The 22007-nt window shown below is 35.9% G+C and overlaps 1 protein-coding gene and 1 pseudogene across 1 annotated transcript in view; one reads left to right on the forward strand and one right to left on the reverse strand.

The window, feature by feature from the left end:
* Positions 1-22007, forward strand: part of Dmd (dystrophin) — a 1772476-nt gene that overhangs the window by 647694 nt on the left and 1102775 nt on the right. The window contains exon 40 of the mRNA XM_052170230.1: positions 15683-15830. Within this exon, the coding sequence (XP_052026190.1) occupies positions 15683-15830 (148 nt within the window). The remainder of the gene's footprint in view (positions 1-15682; positions 15831-22007) is intronic.
* On the reverse strand, positions 1220-5573 carry LOC127675433 (proteasome inhibitor PI31 subunit-like; annotated as a pseudogene).

Consider the following 22007-nt stretch of genomic DNA (forward strand, 5'->3'; position numbering starts at 1 on the left):
TAGTTTCTCTTCATCCCTTCTCCACCTCATTCCTTTCCCTCTCATTCCCACTTGCCCCTAGTTTACTCAAAAACATCTATTCTATTCTATTTGCCCTTCTGATGGACAGTAGTGCATCCCCTGTAGAGGACTTCTTTATACCAAACTCCCAGGATCTGGGGGTTATATCTAGATTATCATTTAATTAAAATTAAATACATATTCTATTTTTCATCCTCTCTCTGCATTCCCTCACTTAGGAATATTTTTTTAGTAGCTTCAATTTTCCTGCAAATTCCATGATCCATTTTTTAACAAATGAATACTCCATTATGTAAATATACCACACTTCCTTATCCATCCTTCATTTGAGAAATATCTAGATTTTCTCCAGTTTCTCTAACTATTATGATCATAGCCACAATGCACATAATTGAGCAAATGTCCTTGTGATAGGATTGAGTTGCCTTTGATACCAAGCAGGGTCATTACATAGACCAATTCCCAATTTTCTGAGGAACTACCATATAAGTCTTCATAGTGGCTGTACAAATTGGCACTCTGAACAGCAACAGAAGACTGTTACCCTTGCATCACATGAATGACAGTGTGAGCTGTTAACTGTGTTGTTCATCTTAGCCCTTCTGACAATGTAACATGGAATCTCAATGTACTTTTAATTTGCATTTTATAGATAGTTAAGGATGTTCAACTTTTTGTTAAGTGTTTCTCAGGCATTTAAGAATCCTCTGCTGAGAATTCTCTGTTTAGCTCTGGACCCCATTTTTAAATCTGAGTGTTTGGTTTGTTCATATGTAGTTTCTTGGCTTCTTTATATATTTTTGATGTTAGTCCTGGGACAGATGTAGGTTTGGTGAGGATCCTTTTCCAAGCTGTAGGCTGCTATTTTGTCCTATTGACTGTTTTTTCTAAAATGGGTTCTGTTCTTAGAGCTCTGCATCATGTGGAAAGTTATGTTGCCTTAGGTCTCCTTTGGATGTGGGGAGGAGCTGGATATGATAAAGACACATTGGTTTCTCCTGGGGACCTATCAGCTGGGTGCAATTGTTGCAGCAGAAACTTCAACTCTCATAAGTGGGTGAAATTCAACCCCAGTAGGCCTACAAAGATATGAACAGAATCCTCAGTCCGGAGCCCAGAAGAACACAGACACCTACGGGGCTAGGTAGCAGGTTCTGCAGAGTGAAATTGAAGCTGAGATGTTACATTCTTGAGACCTTCACAGGTCATCCTTGTCCAGTTCAGGAACATGGTCTGTCTTAGGTCCAGATGGGCTAGTCTAAATGGATCCAAAGGGGTCAAATTGAGTTCCTGGGGAGTATAGCACGAGGAAAAAGTCCATTTGGGACGCAAGATCTCAGGGAATCAACAGTTATTCCAACTCTCTGACACCCATAGGGGTCTAGTTTTTCTCAGGACAGGAAATGGATTCAGTGGAGCACTTCAAAGGGGCTGTTGGTTAGTATGAACATGGTGTGAGGCAGTTTACCTCTCTGGCAGTGGCAGGTGGGAACTCCAGATGGACACTGCTTATAGGAGCCTTTTCCCATATGCTCACAGGTAGCTGTGATAATTTAAGATCTGATCTAAGACTGAATCTCCTCACTGTTCTTGTAGGTCCTATGGAAATCACTTGGGTCTTCTGCATTAGTATAATCTAGGTTCAGAATCTAATCTGCATCCTGTTGTATACCATGTTCCAGCACACTGATGATCATGCCGTTCTCCACATCAGCTTTCAAAAACAGTTTTTTTTTCTGGTCCCATCCTTAGATTCATACTGGAGGGCAGTTTTTTATTGCTCTTCCATTTGGCTGACAGGTGTTCTGACTTACCACTGGGATCTGGCTGCTCAATAGTGCCCAAGCAATATTAGCCTTTGACATCACTTCATAGTTCAGGAAACATGAGCTACTCTTCTGGCTTCTGCCTTCACATTGGGCTTTGTCTGTGCCTGCCAAGTTTCCTTTTTTAATTGTTGATCTTAGTCTCTATGGTATTGGTGTTCTCTTCAAGAAATTGTCTCCTATACTCATGCTTTCAAGGCTAATTTCTCTTCTATAAGGTTCAGTGTGTCTGGTTTTATGTTCAGGTCTTTTATCCACTATAATTTGTGTATAATTTGCATACAAGGTGATAGATAATGGATCTATTAGCATTCTTCTACATACTAACTTCCAGTTTTACTGGCACAATTTGTTGAAATGCTTTCTTATTTTCTATTTTCTATTTCTGGTTCTTTTATAAAATAAATCAGTTTCCATAGGGATGTGCATTTATATCTGGTCTTCAGTTTAATTCCATTGATCAACAAGTTTCTGTCTAAGCCAATATCATGTGGCTGTTATTACTATAGCTATGCAGTAACAACTGAAATCACAGATTTTGATACTTTCAGAAGCACATTTATTGTTTAGTTGACTTGTTTTATTATTTTGTTTTGATTTGACTTTAACATATGAAGTTGAGAATTGTCCTTTCAAGGTCTGTAAAGAATTTTTTGTTGGAATTTTAATGCTTATTACGCTGAATCTGTAGATTATTTTGGTGGGATAACCATTTCCTTTATGTTAATCATATGTATCCATTAGGATGGGAGATCTTGCCATCTTTTGATATCATATTCAATTCCTTTCTTCAAAGACTTTAGTTCATACAGGTCTTTCCTTTATTCAGTTAGAATGACTCCAAGATATTTTATATTACTTGAGGCTACTTTGAATGGTATTCTTTCACTGATTGCTTTCTCAGACTCTTTGCCATTTGAATATAGGAAGGTTATTGTTTTTTTCTTTTAGTTTATATTGTATGCAGGCACTTTGATGAAAGCGTTTATCAACTGTAGGAGTTCCTTGAGGAATATTTAGTGACACATGTATACTATCATACCACCTGGAAATAGCAATGCTTTGACTTCTTCCTTTCCAATTTGTAGCTCTTTGATATCCTTCAGTTATCCTACAACTCCTAGCTTAAAAATAGAATTCTATATTGAATAGGTAGGGAACGAGAGAACAACCTTGTAATGCTCCAGATTTTAGTGGAATTTCTTTAAGCTCCTTTCCGTTCACTTAATTTAATGTCGATTACAGGCTTGCTGTAAATTTTCTTTCTAATAATTAGGCATGACCATTGTAACACTAATCTATCCAGGACTTTTATCATGAAGTCTTCTTGGATTTTATCAAAGGCCTTTTCTTCATCATGTGGTATTTTTTCCAATTATATTTACTTATTTGTGTATGTTGAACAATACATTCATCACTGGTTTTAAGCTTACTTGATCAGGTTGAATGATCTTTTTGATGTGCTCTTGGATTTGGTTTGCAAGTATTTATTGAGGTTTTGCACCTATGCTCATAAGGGAATTTTTTCTGTAATTTTCTTTTGGCTCATTATTAATGTATATTTTTAATCAGGATAACTGCAGCCTCATAAAATTAATTTATCAATGTTGCTTCCATTTCTATTTGCTGGAATAATTTGAGGAGTATTAGTGTAAACTCTTTTTCTTAATATCTACTAAAATTCTGTTCTAATACTATCTGGGCATGAGTTTGTCTGTTTGTTTTTTAAGTTGGTAGATTTTTTTTTTTTTTTTTTAAAGATTTATTTATTTGATTATATGACCATACTGTCCTTGACACACCAGAAGAGGGCATCTGATCCCATTACAGATGGTTGTGAGCCATGGTGTGGTTGCTGGGAATTGAACTCAGGACCTTCGGAAGAGCAGCCAGTACTCTTAACCACTGAGCCATCTCTCCAGCCCCACAAGTTGGTAGATTTTTGATGACTGTATTTCACTAGGGATTATAGATCTATTTAAATTATTTATCTGGTCTTGATTTAATTTTGTTAAGTGTTACCTATCAAGAAAATTATCCATTTCTTTAAGATTTTCTAATTTTCTGAGCTACATTTTTTAAAAAATATGTCCTCTTGATTCTGTGGATTTCCTCAGTGTCAGTTGTCATATATTTGGTTCTCATTTTGTTACTTTGCCCATTCTCTGTCTGCCTTTTATTTAGTTTGGATAAGTGTTTGTCTATCATGTTGATTTTCTCAAAAAAGCCAACTCTTTATTTCATTGATTGCTTTTATTGTTCTCTTTGTTTCTGTTTCATTGATTTCCAGCCCCCCATTTGATTATTTCTGTCTGCTTTTCAATGGCTGCTTACTTTTTTTCAAAAGCTTTCATGTGGGGCTGTTATTAGTATGAAATCTCTCCCATTTTTTTTTAAATCTATGAATTTAGTGCTATGAACTTTCCTCTTAGAACCTCTTTCATTATATCCCATTAGTTTGGGTATATCATATATTAATTTTCTGTATTGAATCAGTTGTTGTTCAGTAGAGAGTTGTTCAGTTTTCATGAGATAGTGAGCCTTCTGCTATTTCTATTGTGTTGATATTCAGCTGTAATCCAAGGTGGTCTGTTAGAATGCTAGGGGTTATTACAATTTTCTTGTGGCTTGCTTTGTATCCAAGTATGTGGGCATTTTGAAGAATGTTCCATGAAGTATTGAGAAGAAGGCATAAGCTTTTGGTAGTTTGATTTGGTTTTATAGTGTCTGTTTCTTCCAGTATTTATGTTTTTAGTTTGTTTTTTTTTTTTTTTTATGGATGACCTGTCAATTGAGAAGAGTGGGAAATTAAAGATTTATACTATTAGTGTCTGAGGTTCAATGTGTCATTTCAGTAGTTGAGCTTCTTTTGCAAACTTGAGTGCTGTACTGGCTAGTGTTGTGTGTCAATTTGACACAAGCTGGAGTCAAAAAAGAGAGAGGAGCCACCCTTGAGGAAATGCCTCCATGAGATCCAGCTAAAAGCCATTTTCTCAACTAGTGATTAAGGGTGGGAGGGCCCACTGTAGGTGGTGCCATCCCTGGGCTAGGTTTTATAAGAAAGCAAACTCAGCAAGCCAGTAAGCACCATTCTTCCATGGCTGCATCTAGTCATGCTTCCAAGTTCTTACCCTGTGTGAGTTCCTGTCCTGACTTCCTTTGGTGATCATCAGCAATGTGGAAATATAAGCTGAATAAACCCTTTCCTCCCCAACTTATTACTTGGTCATTATCTTTTGTGCAGGAATAAAAACCCTGACTAAGGCAAATTGGTCCCAACGTAGTGGGGTATTCCTGTGACAACCTAATCATGTTTTGGGAGGACTGTAGAAGGACTTTGAATCTTTGGCCTGAAAGAGCTATTGGGATGTTAAGAACTCTGGGATATTGTGTAAGAGCTTGGAAGATAATGTTGAGGACAGTACAGAAGATGGAGGCTTGGCTTGTGAAATTTCAGAGTGAAGATTAAATACTCTTATTGGGGCCATTGCTATTATGATTGTGAAAATTCTGTGGTTTTGGTTAACTGGGACTGAAGAATCAGCTGTAAGTAACAAGATATCAGAACTACCAAGGCAAAACTTTTGCATTACTGAGACAATTGATGCTGGATAGCTGGAGCAAAGAAGTTAGCAATGATTAAAAGGAGACAAGTACCACTAAGGTGAAATATTCTGTGAAGTCTTTCCTGAGAGCACAGAGAAGTTGTGTTACAGAGGTAGCCATGGTTGTACCTCATGATGGCAACTGGGACTTGATAATATGTAAGAGTCACCCAGGTGGTACTGGTTTTGAAGGCATGAAGGGGTCATGAAGATCAGCCTCAGTAGCAATTTATGGCCCAGGGTTGAAAGGGTCATAGAAAGGAGTTGAGGCTTGGCCCCAAGAGAGCCTGTGAGAGGCTAGTGGTAAAGTCTATTTGCTCTGGAAGACAGCAGTGTTCTGGAGATACTAGTACCAGGAAATGACCACCAGGAACACCAGCAACAGTGGTGTACAAACAGCTGGAGCCTAGAAGAAAAAGTGTGTGCTACAAAGAGCAGAGCTGGAGAAGTGTCCCAAGCCCTTGGAGGAACCTAGAAGATTGTGAGTGGATCCTAGACACTGTGTGGTTCAATTTTGATTTTGGTTTTGATTTTGCCTGTGCCCAGACATTTTTCCCTCTGGAAGTAAGAAAGTATTTTAGTGGAGCCGACAGTTAAGAGCCTTTAAATTGTAAAAAGACTTTGAATTTTAAAATATATTGGATATTTGAAAGGAATTGAGATTTTAGTATGTATAGACTGTGGGACTTTGAAAGTTATTTAGATCTTGGGGATGAATAAGAAAGTAAGGTTTATGGCTTAATAGTGATGTGTTTGTGTGTCAGGTTGACAAGGGGTCACTTGTACTGGCTGGTTTTGTGTGTCAACTTGACACAAACTGGAGTTATCACAGAGAAAGAAGCCTCCTTTGAGGAAATGACTCTATGAGATCCAGATGTAAAGCATTTTAGTGATCAATTAGTGATCAAGGGCCCATTGTGTCTGGTACCATTCCTTGGCTGGTAGTCCTGGGTTCTATAGGAAAGCAAGCTGAGGGGCTGGAGAGATGGCTCAATGGTTAGGAGCACTGACTGCTCTTCCAGAGGTCCTGAATTTAATTCCCAGCAACCACATGTTGGCTCACAACCAACTGTAATGGGATCTGATTTCATCTTTTGGTGTGTCTGAAGACAGCTAGTGTACTCATATAAATAAAATATAAATCTTTAAGAAAAAAATAAAAAAGAAAAAAGGAAACTGAGCAAGCCAGGGGAAGCAAGCCAGGAAGCAGCATTCTTCCATTGCTTCCACTCCTGCTTCCAAGTTCCTATCTGTGTGAATTCCTGCCCTGACTTTCTTTGGTGATGAACAGTAACGTGGAAGTGTAAGCTGAATAAACCCTTTCTTCCCCAACTTGTTTCTTGGCCATGATGTTTCGTGCAAGAATAGAAATCCTGACTGAGACAAGTGCCCTTGTATGTTGAGCATAGATTTTATGAATTGAAACGGCAACTTTGTAGAATTTTCTTTTGATGACTATGCAGGAGTATAAATAAATTAATTAACTAATTAATTAAAAATAATGGCTTTGATTGCCTAGAATATTTCTCAACCTTTTACCCTGAGATAGTGTCTATTCACATTATTAAGTTGTTTTTTGGATGCAGCAGTATGAGAGATCCTGTTTTTGCAACTATTCTGATACTCTGTATATTTTTGGGGGTAATTGAAATCATTATTATTGCGAGATATCAATGACTAATGATTGTTAATTCCTCTTATTTTGTTGTGGTGGTTTGTGGTCATGCTGCTGCTGGTGGTGGTGGTTGTGGTTGAGATAGTGTGTGTGTGTGTGTGTGTGTGTGTGTGTTTTCCTTCTTTGGTTTTGCTGGTGTGACATTATGTATTTCCTATGTTTTCATGAATGTAGTTACCATCCTTGGTTATGAGTTTTCATTCTAGCACCTTCTTTAGAGCTGGATTTGTTGATATTGTTTACATTTGACTGTATCATGGAATATTTTTCTTTAACTTTTAAAGCTCTTTGAATACCATTATCTATTTTAAGGTAAAATATCAATATTATTTGTAATTATAAGTATATAGTTATGCACCTATATTATATTTTTAGTGATGGAGACATATTTGCAGAAATTTTATGTTACTAAATTTTTCAGTATTATACTTGATAGCTCTATTACACCCATTTTATTAAAAATATTATTCTCTCATGTATTGCATCTTGACCACTGTTTCCCCTTCCTCCACTCTTCTCAGTACCCTCCCAACCTTCTCTTTCTCCAAGATTTACTCCTTCTTTGTTTCATTTCAGAAAAAGAGCAAATCCCCAGGATTATCAAAATAAAAAGTTATAATAGGACTAGGCACATGCCCTCATATCAAGGCTAGGTGAGGCAACCCTGTGGGAGCAAAAGGCTCACAAGAGCAGGCAAAATAATCAGAGACAATCCCTTCTGTTAGGATTCCTATATAAAGACAATATTAGATAACCATAGTATATAAACAGAGGACCTATCTTAGACCAATACAAGCTCACTGATTGCTGCTTCAAACTCTCTGAGCCCTAGAGCCCAGCTTAGTTGATTCTGTGAGCCTTATTCTTATGGTGACCTTGATCCCTTTAGCTCCTAAAAATCTGTCCTCATCTTCTGCAAAATTATAAAATTTCCCAAGCTCTGCTTAATGTTTGGCTACAGGTTTCGGTGTCCATTGTCAGTTGCTTGATGAAACCTCTCTGATGATTATAAAAGAATAAAAAAATATCATTAAGAATCATTTCATTGACTTTTTTCTAGTCATGTTTGGCTCTATTCTAGGTTTCTGGGATATTCAGCTTTTAGATTTTGACTCTCCAGGCATCTATGGTTATTGGAAGTTTTACTGGGTATAGTCTTGCAACTACGGTCTCTTTGACTCTTCAACACATTTGTCTAAGCCCTTCTGGCCTTTAGTCTCCATTGAGAAGTCAGGTGTAATTCTAATTCATTTTCTTATGTTCTTATGTTTTATGTCTTTTACTGTTACTTGATATTTCTCCTTTGCAACTTTTAATATTCTTTCTTTTGTATATTTATTTTTGATTATATTTACATTTATATGTTTAGCATTTTGATTATAATGTAGCAAACTGACTTTATTTTCTGGGTCAATCAATTTGGCCTTCTGCATGCTTCTTAAATTTTTATAAGTATCTCTTTATGTTAAGAATATTTTCTTCTATGATTTTGTTAAAAATATTTTCTGGGCCTTTGAGCTAGAATTCTTCTTCGTCTATTCCTATTATGCTTAGATTTGGTGTTCTTATTGTGTTCCATATTTCCTGGATGTTTTATGTCAAGAATATTTTGGATGCAATATGTTCTTTGACTTATGTACCTATTTCTTCCATTCTATCTTCAATGCCTATGAGTCTTCCATCCCTTGTGTTTTGTTGGTAAGATTTGCTTCTGTTATTACTGTTCATATTCCTAACATTTTTAACTTTTAATTCCCAAAATTCCTTCACGTTTTGTTTTTGTTTTTTTTTTTTCTTCTATTTTCAGTTTTGGTGCTTGAACAGTTTCATTCATTCCGCTCAGCTGTTTCTTTGGATTTTCTTGGAATTTTTGGTTTGTTTTGTTTGTTTGAGACAGGGTTTCTCTGTGTAGCCCTGGCTGTCCTGGAACTCACTCTGTAGACCATGCTGACCTCGAACTCAGAACTCTGCCTGTCTCTGACTCCCAAGTGCTGGGATTACAGGCGTGTGCCACCACCGCCCAGCTATCTTGGATTTTTAAAGTTATTTATTTGTTTCCTCTAATTGCGTTTTTCTGAATTTGTTTATAGATTTACTCATTTCTTCTTTCCTGACCTCTATCATCTTCAACTAGTTAGTTTTATGGTCTTATTTTTAACTTCTGCTTCATCTATGTCGGAATATTTAGGGCCTGATGTGGTAGGATATCTCAGCTCTAGTAGATACATATTTTCCTCACTGTTATTGATTGCATTTTCATGCTGATGTCTTAAGTGTCTAGGTTTCATGGTGATTCTATGTCTAGATTTGCTGAGGTCTTGGTTTGTCCTCAGTGGTATTTTCTCTTTGCTGTGGTGTCTGTTTCCTCTGTGGAATTTCAGAGTGTGTTGAGAGTATGTTGCTTTTTTCACTGGCCAGCTTCTCTGTATGTTTATGGTACCTGGTGTTTGATTCAGGGGGAAAATGGAGACCATTTAGGGGGTGGTTTGTGGGAGCCACAGGAAGCATGTACAAGGGGAAGGGGAGGCTGAAACTGGTGTTCTGATGCAACACATGGGACTACACCAAGTATGGGGACTTGGGAAACAAGCCAAGTAGAGACAGTTTAAGGCAACATAACTGGTATTCTGACAGGTGTGCCCAGTGTTTAACCATGGACTTTCTGCCAAAGTTTGGCTTTGGGTAACAGTGAAGAGCTGAGGAAGAAAGTCCAGGTGTAGGATGGCTGGTGGGATATACAGGAAGTAGGGTTGGGAGTGGAGGCTGTTACTGGTGTTCTGTTGCAGTGTTTGGGATGACTCTGGTGATTGTGTCTGCAAGAACTGAGAGCTCTCTATGTTTCTTGTACCTTAACAAATACTGACTTCTTTTTTTTTGTAGTTGACCATCTTTTTTTAATTAAATAATTAATTTATTTTTACACTCCATATTTTAATATCCCACCTCCATCCACCATCCAATTGCTCCACATCCATAACCATTCCTAACCCCCACCCTACCTGACCTCTAAACTCCCTGGGGCCTCCAGTCTCTTGAGGGTTAGGTGCATCTTCTCTGAATGAACACAGTCCTGGCAGTCCTCTGCTGTACAAGTTTTGGGGGCCTCATATGAGCTGGTGTTTGACAGCTGCCTGTTTGGTGGTCCAATGTTTGAGAGATCTTGGGGATCCAGATTAATTGAGACTGTTGGTCCTCCTACAGGAATGCCCTTCTCCTCAGCTTCTTTCAGCCTCCCATAATTCAACAACAGGGATTAGCTGCTTCTGTCTATTAGTTTGATGCAAATATCTGCATCTCTTTCAGGTGCTTGTTGGGTCTTCCAGAGTGCTGTCAGGCTAGACCACTTTTTTTCAACTTTATTTTTTAATTAGATATATTCTTTATGTGCATTTCAAGTGATTTTCCCTTTCCTGGTTCCCCCCTCTCCGAAAGTCCCATAAGCCCTCTTCCCTCTGCCCATTCCCCAATCAACCCCCTCACACTTCTCTATCCTGGTATTCCCCTGCAATGCTACATCAAGCCTTTCCAGGACCAGGGCCCTCTCCTTCCTTCCTTCTTGGCCATCATTTGATATGTGAATTGTGTCTTGGGTATTCTGAGACTCTGGACTAATAACCACTTATCAGTGAGTGCATACCATGTGTTCTTTTGTGATTGGGTTACCTCACTTAGGATGATATTTTCCAGTTCCAACAATTTGCCTAAGAATTTCATGAATTCATTGTTTTTAATTGCTGAGTAGTATTCCATTGTGTAAATATACCACATTTTCTCTATCCATTACTCCATTGAGGGACATCTGGGTTCTTTCCAGCTTCTGGCTATTGTAAATAAGGCTGCTATGAACATAATGGAATATGTGCCTTTATTGTATGCCGGGGAATCCTTTGGGTATATGCCCAGGAGAGGTATAGCAGGGTCCTCCCAAAATGTCATGCCCAGTTTTCTAAGGAATCGCCAGATTATTTCCAGAGTGGTTGTACCAGCTTGCAATCCAGCAGTGGAGGAGTGTTCCTCTTTCTCCACATCCTTGCCAGCACCTGCTGTCTCCTGAGTTTTTGATCGTAGCTATTCTGACTGGTGTAAGGTGAAATCTCAGGGTTGTTTTGATTTGCATTTCCCTGATGACTAAGGATATTAAACATTTCTTTAGGTACTTCTCAGCCATTCCATATTCCTCAAGTGAAAATTCTTTGTTCAGCTCTGTACCTTATTTTTAATAGGGTTATTTAGCTCTCTGGAGTCTAACTTCTTGAGTTTTTTTGTATATAGTGGATATTAGCCCTCTGTCAGATATAGGGTTGATGAAGATCTTTTCCCAATTTGTTGGTTGCCATTATGTCCTTTTGATGGTTTCCTTTGCCTTACAGAAACTTTGTAAGTTGATAAGGTCCCATTTATCAATTCTTTATCAGTGCATAAACTATTGGTGTTCTGTTCAGGAAATTTTCCCCTGTGCCCATGTGTTCAAGGGTATTCCACAGTTTCTTTTCTGTTAGTTTCAGTGCTTCTGGTTTTATGTGGAGGTCCTTGATACACTTGGAGTTGAGCTTAGTAAGAGGAGATAAGAATGGATAAATTTGCATTCTTCTGCATGCAGACCTCCAGTTGAACCAGCCTCATTTATTGAAAACGCTATCTTTTTTCCACTGTATGGTTATAGCTCCTTTGTCAAAGATCAAGTGACCATAGGTGTGTGGATTCATTTCTGGGTCTTCAAATCTATTCCATTCACCTACCTGTAACTGTACCAATACCATGCAGTTTTTAACACTATTGCTCTGTAGTATTGCTTGAGGTCCAGGATACTGATTCCCCCAGAAGTTCTTTTACTGTTGAGAATAGTTTTAGCTCTCCTAGGTTTTTGTTATTCCAGATGAATTTGAGAATTGCTCTTTCTAATTCAATGAAGAATTGAGTTGAGATTTTGATGGGGATTGCATTGAATCTGTATATTGCTTTTGGCAAGATGGTCATTTTTACTAATCCTGCTAATCCATGAGCACTGAAGATTTGTCTACCTTCTGAGGTCTTATTTAATTTCTTTCTTCAGAGACTTGAAGTTTTTGACATACAGATCTTTCACTTGTTTGGTTATTGTCACACCAAGATACTTTATATTGTTTGTGGTTATTGTGAAGGGTGTTATTTCCCTAATTTCTTTCTCAGCCTGTTTATCCTTTGAGTATAGGAAGGCTACTGATTTGTTTGAGTTAATTTTATATCTGGCCACTTTGCAGAAGTTGTTTATCAGCTGTAGGAGTTCTCTGGTGGAGTTTTTGGGTCACTTAAGAATACTGTCATATCATCTACAAATAATGATAATTTGACTTCTACTTTTCCAATTTGTATCCATTTGACCTCCCTTTGTCGTCTAATTGCTCTAGCTAGAACTTCAAGTACTATATTGAAAAGATATGGAGAGAGAGGACAGCCTTGTCTAGTCCCTGATTTTAGTAGGATTGCTGCAAGTTTCTCTCCGTTTAGTTTGATGTTGGCTACCAGTTTGCTGTATATTGCTTCAACGATGTTTAGGTATGGGCCTTGAATTCCTGTTCTTTCCAATACTTTTAGCATGAAAGGATGCTGAATTTTGTCAAATGCTTTTCAGCATCTAATGAAATAACCATGTGTTTTCTTTTCATTAGTTTATTTATGTAATGGATTGCATTGATGGATTTCCATATATTGAACCATTCCTGCATCCCTGGGATGAAGCCTACTTGACCATAGTGAATGATTGTTTCGATGTGTTCTTGGATTCGGTTGGCAAGGATTTTATTGTGTAGTTTTGCATTGATATTCATAAGGGAAATTTGTCTGAATTTCTCTTTCTTTTTTGGACCTTTGTATGGTTTTGGTATCAACGAAATTGTGGCTTCATAGAATGAGTTGGGTAGGGTTCCTTCTGTTTCTATTTTGTAGAATAGTTTGAAGAGTATTGGTGTTAGGTCTTCTGTGAATTTCTGATAGAATTCTGCACTAAAACCATCTGGTCCTGTGCTTTTTTTGGTTGGTAGAGTGTCAATGATCACTTCTATTTCTTTAGGGGTTATTGGGCCATTTAGATGGTCTGTCTGACCCAGATTTAACTTTGGTATTTGGTATCTGTCTAGGAAATTGTCAATTTCCTCTAGATTTTCTAGTTGTGTTGAGTATAGGCTTTTGGGTTAGTATCTGATTTTTTTTTAATTCCCTCAGTTTCTTTTGTTATTACCCCCTTTTCATTTCTGATTTTGTTAATTTGCATACTATCTCCATGCCCTATGGTTAGTCTGGCTAAAGGTTTATCTACATTATTGATTTTCTCAAAGAACTAGCTCCTTGTTTTGTTGATTCTTTGTATAGTTTTTCTTTTCTACTTGGTTGATTTCAGCCCTGAGTTTTATCATTTCCTGACTTCTACTCCTCTTTCTGTTCTAGAGCTTTCAGGTGTGCCATTAAGCTGCTAGTGTATGCTCTCTCCAGCTTCTTTTTGGAGGCACTCAGAGCTATGAGTTTTCCTCTTAACACTGCTTTCATTGTGTCCCTTAAGTTTGGGTATGTTGCACCTTCATTTTCATTAAATTCTTAAAAAGTCTTTGATTTTATTCCTTATTTCTTCCTTGACCAAGGTATCATTGAGTAGAACATTGTTCAGCTTCCATATGTATGTGGGCTTTCTGTTGTTTTTGTTGCTATTGAAGACCACACTTACTCCATAGTGATCTGATAGGAGGCATGGAATTAGTTGATCTTCTTACATCTGCTGAGGTCTGTTTTGTGACCAATTATATGGTCAGTTTTGGAGAAGCTACCATGAGGTCCTGAGAAAAAGGTATATTCTTTTGATTTAGGACAAAATGTTCTATAGATATCTATTAAAACCATTTGGTCCAAATCTTCTGTTAGTTTCACCATGTCTCTATTTAGTTTGTGTTGCCATGATCTGTCTATTGAGGAGAGTGGGGTGTTGAAGTCACCCACAATTCTGCCACTGGATATTTAGTATCTTATCTGGAGTTCTAAATTGAGGGGAAAGTTTAAACACATAAAACACATCAAATAATTTTATTTTGATTGGTATGTATTTCAAAATTGAACACATAGTTCCCAAAATTTTTTAAAATTTTAAAATGTTTTAGAAATACAAAAATTACTTTTTGAAAATTATTGTAAGGAAGAAAATGCAATAGTCCTAAGCTACTGTCTAGTACTCATTTTAATCAATGTATATATATTTTTTGCTCTTTTTTTTAATTCGATGTATTTTCTATTTACATTTCAAATGATTTCCCCTTTCCTGGCTCCCAACTCCCCAAAAGTCCCATAAGCCCTCTTCCCTCCCCCTGTTTCCCCATCTACCCCTTCCCACTTCCCTGTTCTGGTATTGCCCTACACTGCTGCACTGAGTCTTTCCAGAACCAGGGACCACTCCTCCATTATTCTTGGACATCATTTGATATGTGGATTATGTCTTGGGTATTCCAAGTTTCTAGGCTAATATCCGCGTGAGTGCATACCATGATTGATCTTTTGAGGCTGGGTTACCTCACTTTGTATGATGTTCTCCATCTCCATCCATTTGTCTAAGAATTCCATGAATTCCTTGTTTTTAATGGCTGAATAGTACTCCATTGTGTATTTATACCACATTTTTTTGTATCCATTCCTCAGTTGAGGAATATAAATATAAATAGGGATGCTATGAACATAGTGGAGCATGTACCCTTATTATATGCTGGGGAATCCTCTGGGTATATGCCCAGGAGTGTTATAGCATGATCCTCTGGAAGTGACATGCCCAGTTTTCTGAGGAACTGCCAGACTGATTTCCAGAGTGGTTGTACCAGCTTGCAACCCCACCAGCAGTGGAGGAGTGTTCCTCTTTCTCCACACCCTCTCCAACACCTGCTGTCTCCTGAGTTTTTAATCTTAGCCATTCTGACTTGTGTAAGGTGAAATCTCAGGGTTGTTTTGATTTGCATTTCCCTAATGACTAATGATGTTGAACATTTTTTAAGATGCTTCTCAGCCACCCAAAGTTCTTTAGGGAAAAATTCTTTGTTTAGCTCTGTACTCCATTTTAATAGGATTATTTGGTTTTCTGGGGTGTAACTTCTTGAGTTCTTTGTATATATTAGATATTAGCCCTCTGTCAGATGAAGGGTTGGTGAAGATCTTTTCCCAATTTTTTGGTTGCCAATTTGTCCTTTTGATGGTGTCCTTTGCCCTACAGAAACTTTGTAATTTTGTGAGGTCCCATTTGTCAATTCTTGATCTTAGAGCATAAGGTATTGGTGTTCTGTTCAGGAATTTTCCCCTGTACTGAGTGCTCTTAACCGTGGAGCCATCTCTCCAGCAGTCAATATTTATTTTTAACTTTACAGGAAATATTACATTTTGTTTTAATTCTTCCTATATAGCATTAGATATTATATCTGATAATTGGAAATGAAATCTGTAAGTGTAAGATACTATGAAAATAATGCATTTGTCAGAAAAAAAAGAATGGTTGGTGTCCACAAAATGTTTCCTATAAACCACTTTGTTCCATCCATCTTTTCCAATTATAGGCGATTTGACAGATCAGTTGAAAAGTGGCGACACTTTCATTATGATATGAAGGTATTTAATCAGTGGCTGAATGAAGTTGAACAGTTTTTCAAAAAGACACAAAATCCTGAAAATTGGGAACATGCTAAGTACAAGTGGTATCTTAAGGTAAGACTTTTAAGATTTCCCTTTCCATGATGACTTTTTTTGCAACAATATTTTACATATTTCACTACTATGAGTTCAACGGAAAGAATGAATGAAATATATAATTCCTGGCATTTTTGATGCTCACTGAACGTGCTATAAAAATCATAGCAAGTGTGCCTGAAAATTGTGCTGTGACTGCTTTGAGAATGGATGAAAGCATCTCTCCCTAGGCACTACTGGTCCATCAGATGAACTGTGAAGTGTAACTACATCTGGGATGCAATAAATCAACTTACAGCAGGGAATATCATGGTTTAGGGCTCTCTCTCTCTCTCTCTCTCTCTCTCTCTCTCTGTGTGTGTGTGTGTGTGTGTGTATCTTATCTGTGTGTTTGTCTTATGTTGGAACTAGTCCAGAAGGAGAAGCTGTGGTATACTTAGTAGTAATGTTGTTGCTTCAAATATCCATCATGATAAAATTACAAGTCTCTTTCCCTTAAGACAATTTGTGGTGATATAGCAATATTTTTATACATCCTATTGACAAAATGCCTTCTGAGACAGACTAGAGGCCAAAACAATGTCGAGTTAATTGTTAGTACTTATTGACGTTTTCTGGTTTATGTCAATGGTAGTGCAACATATGGATTATAACCAGGGAATCATTTAATTTCAACTTGTTGTGTCTTTTAATGTGTAGATAAAATAAATTGAATTGTGGAGAATATAACTTAGTTGATTTAATATATTGATCTGGTCTAAGATATATGGTTTATTATATGAGGTCTTTAATGTATTTGTTCCTTTGTCTTTTGTTATTCATGTTGCCATTTTCATTCAAATGGGCTTAAAATGTAGCCAACACTTAATAACCAAAAAAATAATGATTAAAATGGCAAAGAAAATGGTAGTTCATATACAAATTTAAACATTTTAAAATTCTAGACTCAGTATGATATTACACTTTACAATTTTTTTCTCAAGTGTTCATCTAGCAAACTTATGTTCAGAAATTGAGCATTCAAGCATATATTAAATTACAAGCTACATAAAAATATTTTAATGGTCTTCTGTAGTTTTAAATTATCAATCCAATTTGTACATACAACAATGTTAATATACATTAAAGGAAAGTCATTAATTTATAATTTTCTGTCTTATAGAAGATGCATTCTGAATAGCACCAAAGTGAATGTGAAATTAAGGAAGCATAATGTGATTTCTGCCTGAAAGGCATATGTATATATACATATATATATATATGTATATATATATATGTATATATATATATATATATATTAATTACAGTCATATAAAGTATTCTTGAAGATATATTCAAATTTCATTACTTTTCAAAGATATCTGAAAAGGGATATATAATTCTATTTATAATATTAAAAATAAATATAATTATTTTTTATAAAATCACTGTGAATTCACTATAATGAAAAACAAGCAATAGAGAAGTAAAACTATAACTCCATTATAGTTTCAAGAGGTTGAATAATTCTGGCATAAGGGCTTTGTTTTTGCTATGTGCACCGCAATTGGTAGATTCTCTGTCTATAGTATGGACGTGACACTTTTTAAAGGTTTGGTTCCTTAGTGAGTTAACATGAGAATGAGAATGAGTTAGCATGAAGAAGAAGAAGCAGAGGGCTGCCTTGTCTGGCCTCAGTGGGAAAGGATGCAGTTAACCCATTAAGAATTGATGAATGAAAGGATGGGGACACCCTCTCAGAGGTGAAGTGGAGTGGGAGGGGGAGAAGAACTCTGCAGGGGTACTGTGACATTTGCAGTGTAAATAAAATAATTAATAAAACCATGAATTTTTGGTCAAGCATTTAATGTATGTGCTGAGGATACCTTTGTCTTCTCATTTATCTATTGATCATTTTATATAAATAGTATAATTTTCTTCAAATTTTAAAATGTTTCTGTCTTTACTTATTTTACTTAATCAATTTATGTCCTACTCACTGAACCCTCCAGGTCATACTCTCCTACAATCCTTTCCCCAGCCCCCACCCCTTCTCCTCTGAATTGGCGTGCTCCCTCTAGGTATCGACTCTGGCACTTGAAGTCTGTGAGGCTACACTGAGGTCAGACAAGGCAGCCCAGCTAGTAGAACATATCCCACAGACAGGTAACAGCTTTTGGGATAGCCTCTGTTCCAGCTGTTTGAGATGCACATGAAAACCAAGATGTATACCTGCTACATATAAATGGGGAGGCCTAGGTCCAGCCTGTGTATATTCTTTGGTTTTTGGTTCAGATGTTGATACCTACAAGGGTCCAGGTTAGTTGATACTGTTGGTCTTCCTGTGGACTTCCTATCCCCTTTGGGGCTCTCAAACCATCATCCTATTCTTCCATAAGAGTCTGTAAGCTCTATCCACTGTTTTGCAATGGGTGTCTGTCTGTATTTGTCCAGAATCAGTCTTTATTTTTCAGTAAGGAGCCAGTAAATGATTATATATTATCCCATATAAGATAGTAATGTCAGTCATTACTATTTTATCCATTTTCTTTTTGGTGCTTACCCTGGCCATAATTTATACAATTTTATTGTAAAGTTTAATGACATTTTTGGTTTATAATCTTTAAATATTTCCTTTTGGTGTATATTATTAATGGTATATATTGCTATTAATAATAATTTTATATATTATTAATGGTATATATTCACATTTTTTAGATGTGAAATTTGGGTAATGTTATACCTACCCTAGGTTTAATATGCTTTTCCTATCCCATCATAATGATGTAAAATATAGATATGCCAATTTTTAGTTTCTGTTATGAACTCAACCAACTGTGCACATTTTGGTTACATTTAGTTAATGTATTTTATTCTCAATAAGATTGCTATTTTAATGTATCTTTAAGTATCTTATAACTTTTAAATTTTGTTAGGTGTTGTGAATTTTAATTGATAAATGCTAAATAACTTGTTATTCAAATAAACTTTCTTAAGCTATCTTCTGAGACCAAGACAACAGTGTGAAACAATGTTATCTTTATAGATTTCCTTTCATACATATTTTTTTCGTATTCACCCTGCTAATTTTGTCTCACTACTGAGGAAAAGTACTTCTGTCTACTCTGATGCCTCTTAAATGATGGTTTGTTGCTGTTGCTGGTGGTGCTGGTAGTGGTTTTTTTGTTTGTTTGTTTGGTTGTTTTTTTGTTTGTTTGTTTTAAATCCATAGTGTCTGGCAATAAAAGTAAGACATCTGATCCAAAATGTAGTTTCTTTCCATATTCTTTCATAGTTTTCTCACACATACAAGCTGTCTATAACCTACCAGAACATTGGAAAACATTTTCTTATATGTTTTATTCTCTTTTCTACTAATCTGCCTTGTAATATCTAATCAACACCCCCACCATCCCCTTTGACTTTTAGTTCTATCTTCTGAAATCAAATTGCCTGCTGTTTTGAACATTCCTCATCTTATAGTATAGAAATCTGCCCAGATAGCAAGGTGGAAAAATTTATTACTCAGTCTTGTGATTGTTTCCTTTAGCTCTGTAATCATAGTACTTTGCCTTGTGTTCAGTGTCTTCAAAATCCTTCTTTCATACTTGTTACTTATTTTTTTTTATTTTATGTTCAAGTATGATGCTAAATTTTCTTTTTTTACAAGTTAGAAAATCAAATAACTAAAGATTTTGAGATTTTCCAATATATTATTATTAATGCAATCATGCAAGTTCCATGGAATGTTATATACTGATAGAATGTGGAGAAGTCCACACTTCCTAACAGTGTAGTTTATTAATTGTAATTGGTGAGTTCTTATCAATATGTTTGATACTCAATTTGAGAAGCAGTTAATATTTTAGTCTATTTCTTTACATACAAATAAATAAGAAATAAATTTATATATACCTAGGAAAGTATTCTTCTAGATGATGAGATGTTAGTGATATCACTAACCCTATAAAATTAAGCCTGTTTTCCTTTATTAAATATAAAATCTGCATTTATTATAAATCTCATGACTGTTTACTATTAATGAGTATACATTAATATTAATGAGGTTATATTTATAAAATTTAAAATTATTCTCAAATATCAGGAGCATAGGGTGACTTACTATTAAACATTATCAAAATAAAGCAGTTGGAGTAAGGATTGAAGAATTTTCTATTCATACAGACATATCTGGCTGAGATGGTTGGCACTTCTGTCTCTTCAGATTTCTAAGTTCTAAGAAGAAATGCTACTGTGGGTTTTCAGAATAAAAGTTGAATACCATGAATTTATGGAAATAACTCACATGGTGGCAGTATGAATCAGTACATTATCCTTTACCTTGGTTAAAATCTGGCCTATGTACATTAGAAAATGTAGAATGTTAAGATCTAGGCTGCTTTCAGCTAAACTGGAAAGAAAAAAACTAAAATATAAGTTGTTGTTAAATGATATTGAATTCTTACAGCTGCCAGGAGAACAAATAAAATTCACCATTGGGTTAAATATTTGCAAGTTCTGAATATTCTTTCTTTTAATGAAATAACAACCTGTTTGATTTTATGGAATAATGCTTTTTAGTGAACCCTTATACAATTTACAACACCTCCTGAAGAATATTGCCATGAGTATGTGTGAGGCTTTGAGTCTTAAAAAATTCCATTTGAGTTCACCATAGATACCCAACAAAGGGAAATTGAGGGGGGGCGGGGAGTGTGTATGGTGGAGGAGCATATACTTGAAGGCAGGGGGTAGGAGGAGGGGTTGGGGTTTTTTTGGGGAGGGGGAAAACCAGAAAAGGTTTTAGCACTTGAAATGTAATGAAGATTATATTCAATAAAAAAGAATTAAAAAAACAATGGTATTGTTTATATAAAATTGTAGAGTTTAAATCAATCATTGTAAAATTAAGTCCACACAGAAAGTAAATTATATATATATATATATAATTATTATATAATTATATATAATATATAATATTCAAGTGAGTTGATAACTGTTTTTAAAGGTAAAATGCAATTTTTCAATGTTAATTGTTTAGCAGGTATATTTTGCAATGAGATTGTGTTTACTGCTTGAAAATTTCAATTACATGGAGTTTATTTATGTATATTGGGGTAAATAAATTGAAATACAAGTTTGTAGTTTGTTAAATAATAAACTTGAATCACTGTAATAGGAAAATACTTATACCAAAATGAATTAAATGTAGCATGTTTCAGGACTTCTACCATCCTGTCAGTAACTATCAAAATACTTATAGAATAGGATTCTACTCTGGTTTATCTAATAGAGAACAATATGTGGATGAAATAGTAGGTATGCTTGTGTCTTGGTCTTGGAAAAGGCAGAGGAAAGCCTGCGTTCATGTTAAGGAGCAGCTGAGCCACACTTCCTTTCACCTTACCTTGGCATGATTGAAGAGAGTACTTTATAAACGGCCCAGGTCTGACAGCTTTAGATTCAAAACATACAAAGGAATAGAAAGACCTCATGCTACAAAGTTGGAGACAATGCTTTCTTGTTCTTAATGGGATGACTTAGAATTTTCAGTCTTCTACTGTCTCCACTTGCAGCCTATAAAGCTCTCTTATAGCAGAGACTGCTACTGAAAAGCCATTGACTTGTGCAAACCTGATGGCTGATGATTGAGTTGCATAGGTCATTGACTATATTTGCTGCAGTGGATGTGATTTCTATCTAGAATGGGCTTTAATATTTAATTAGACATATGCTCTCTTAAAGGACTATATGAGCTAACTGATATTCTATTAATACAGATTGATTGAAACACTCTTTTTTTTTAAAAGGCATATGGTGTAAAAAACTAAATTGGATACAAGAAAGCTTTGTATATAATCAGTTTATACAGTGCTGATTTTACCAGCTGGCTGGTGAGTTTGAAGCCTTCCTAACAGCCTTGCTGCTGATAGAAACTTTGATGGAAAAATCACTTGAGTAACTATTTCTGCCATCTGTTGCCCTTCATTGGGACCCTGGTGTTAAGAATAATTCATACATTGCTTGCCCTTTATTTTCCCCAGCAGTAATAAAATTTCATATGATTTCATTTTATGGTCACAAAACCTATCCTCTTTTCTGTAGCTAGAGGACATATACTAATACAAGGAAATTAACAAGAAAATTTACTGCTGGGGTATTTGGTTTTAGTCACTTGTTTTAGGTTCACAGCCATGTATAATGTATAATAAGATG

Source organism: Apodemus sylvaticus, chromosome X (genome assembly GCF_947179515.1).
Source record: "Apodemus sylvaticus chromosome X, mApoSyl1.1, whole genome shotgun sequence".
Lineage (NCBI taxonomy): Eukaryota > Metazoa > Chordata > Mammalia > Rodentia > Muridae > Apodemus > Apodemus sylvaticus.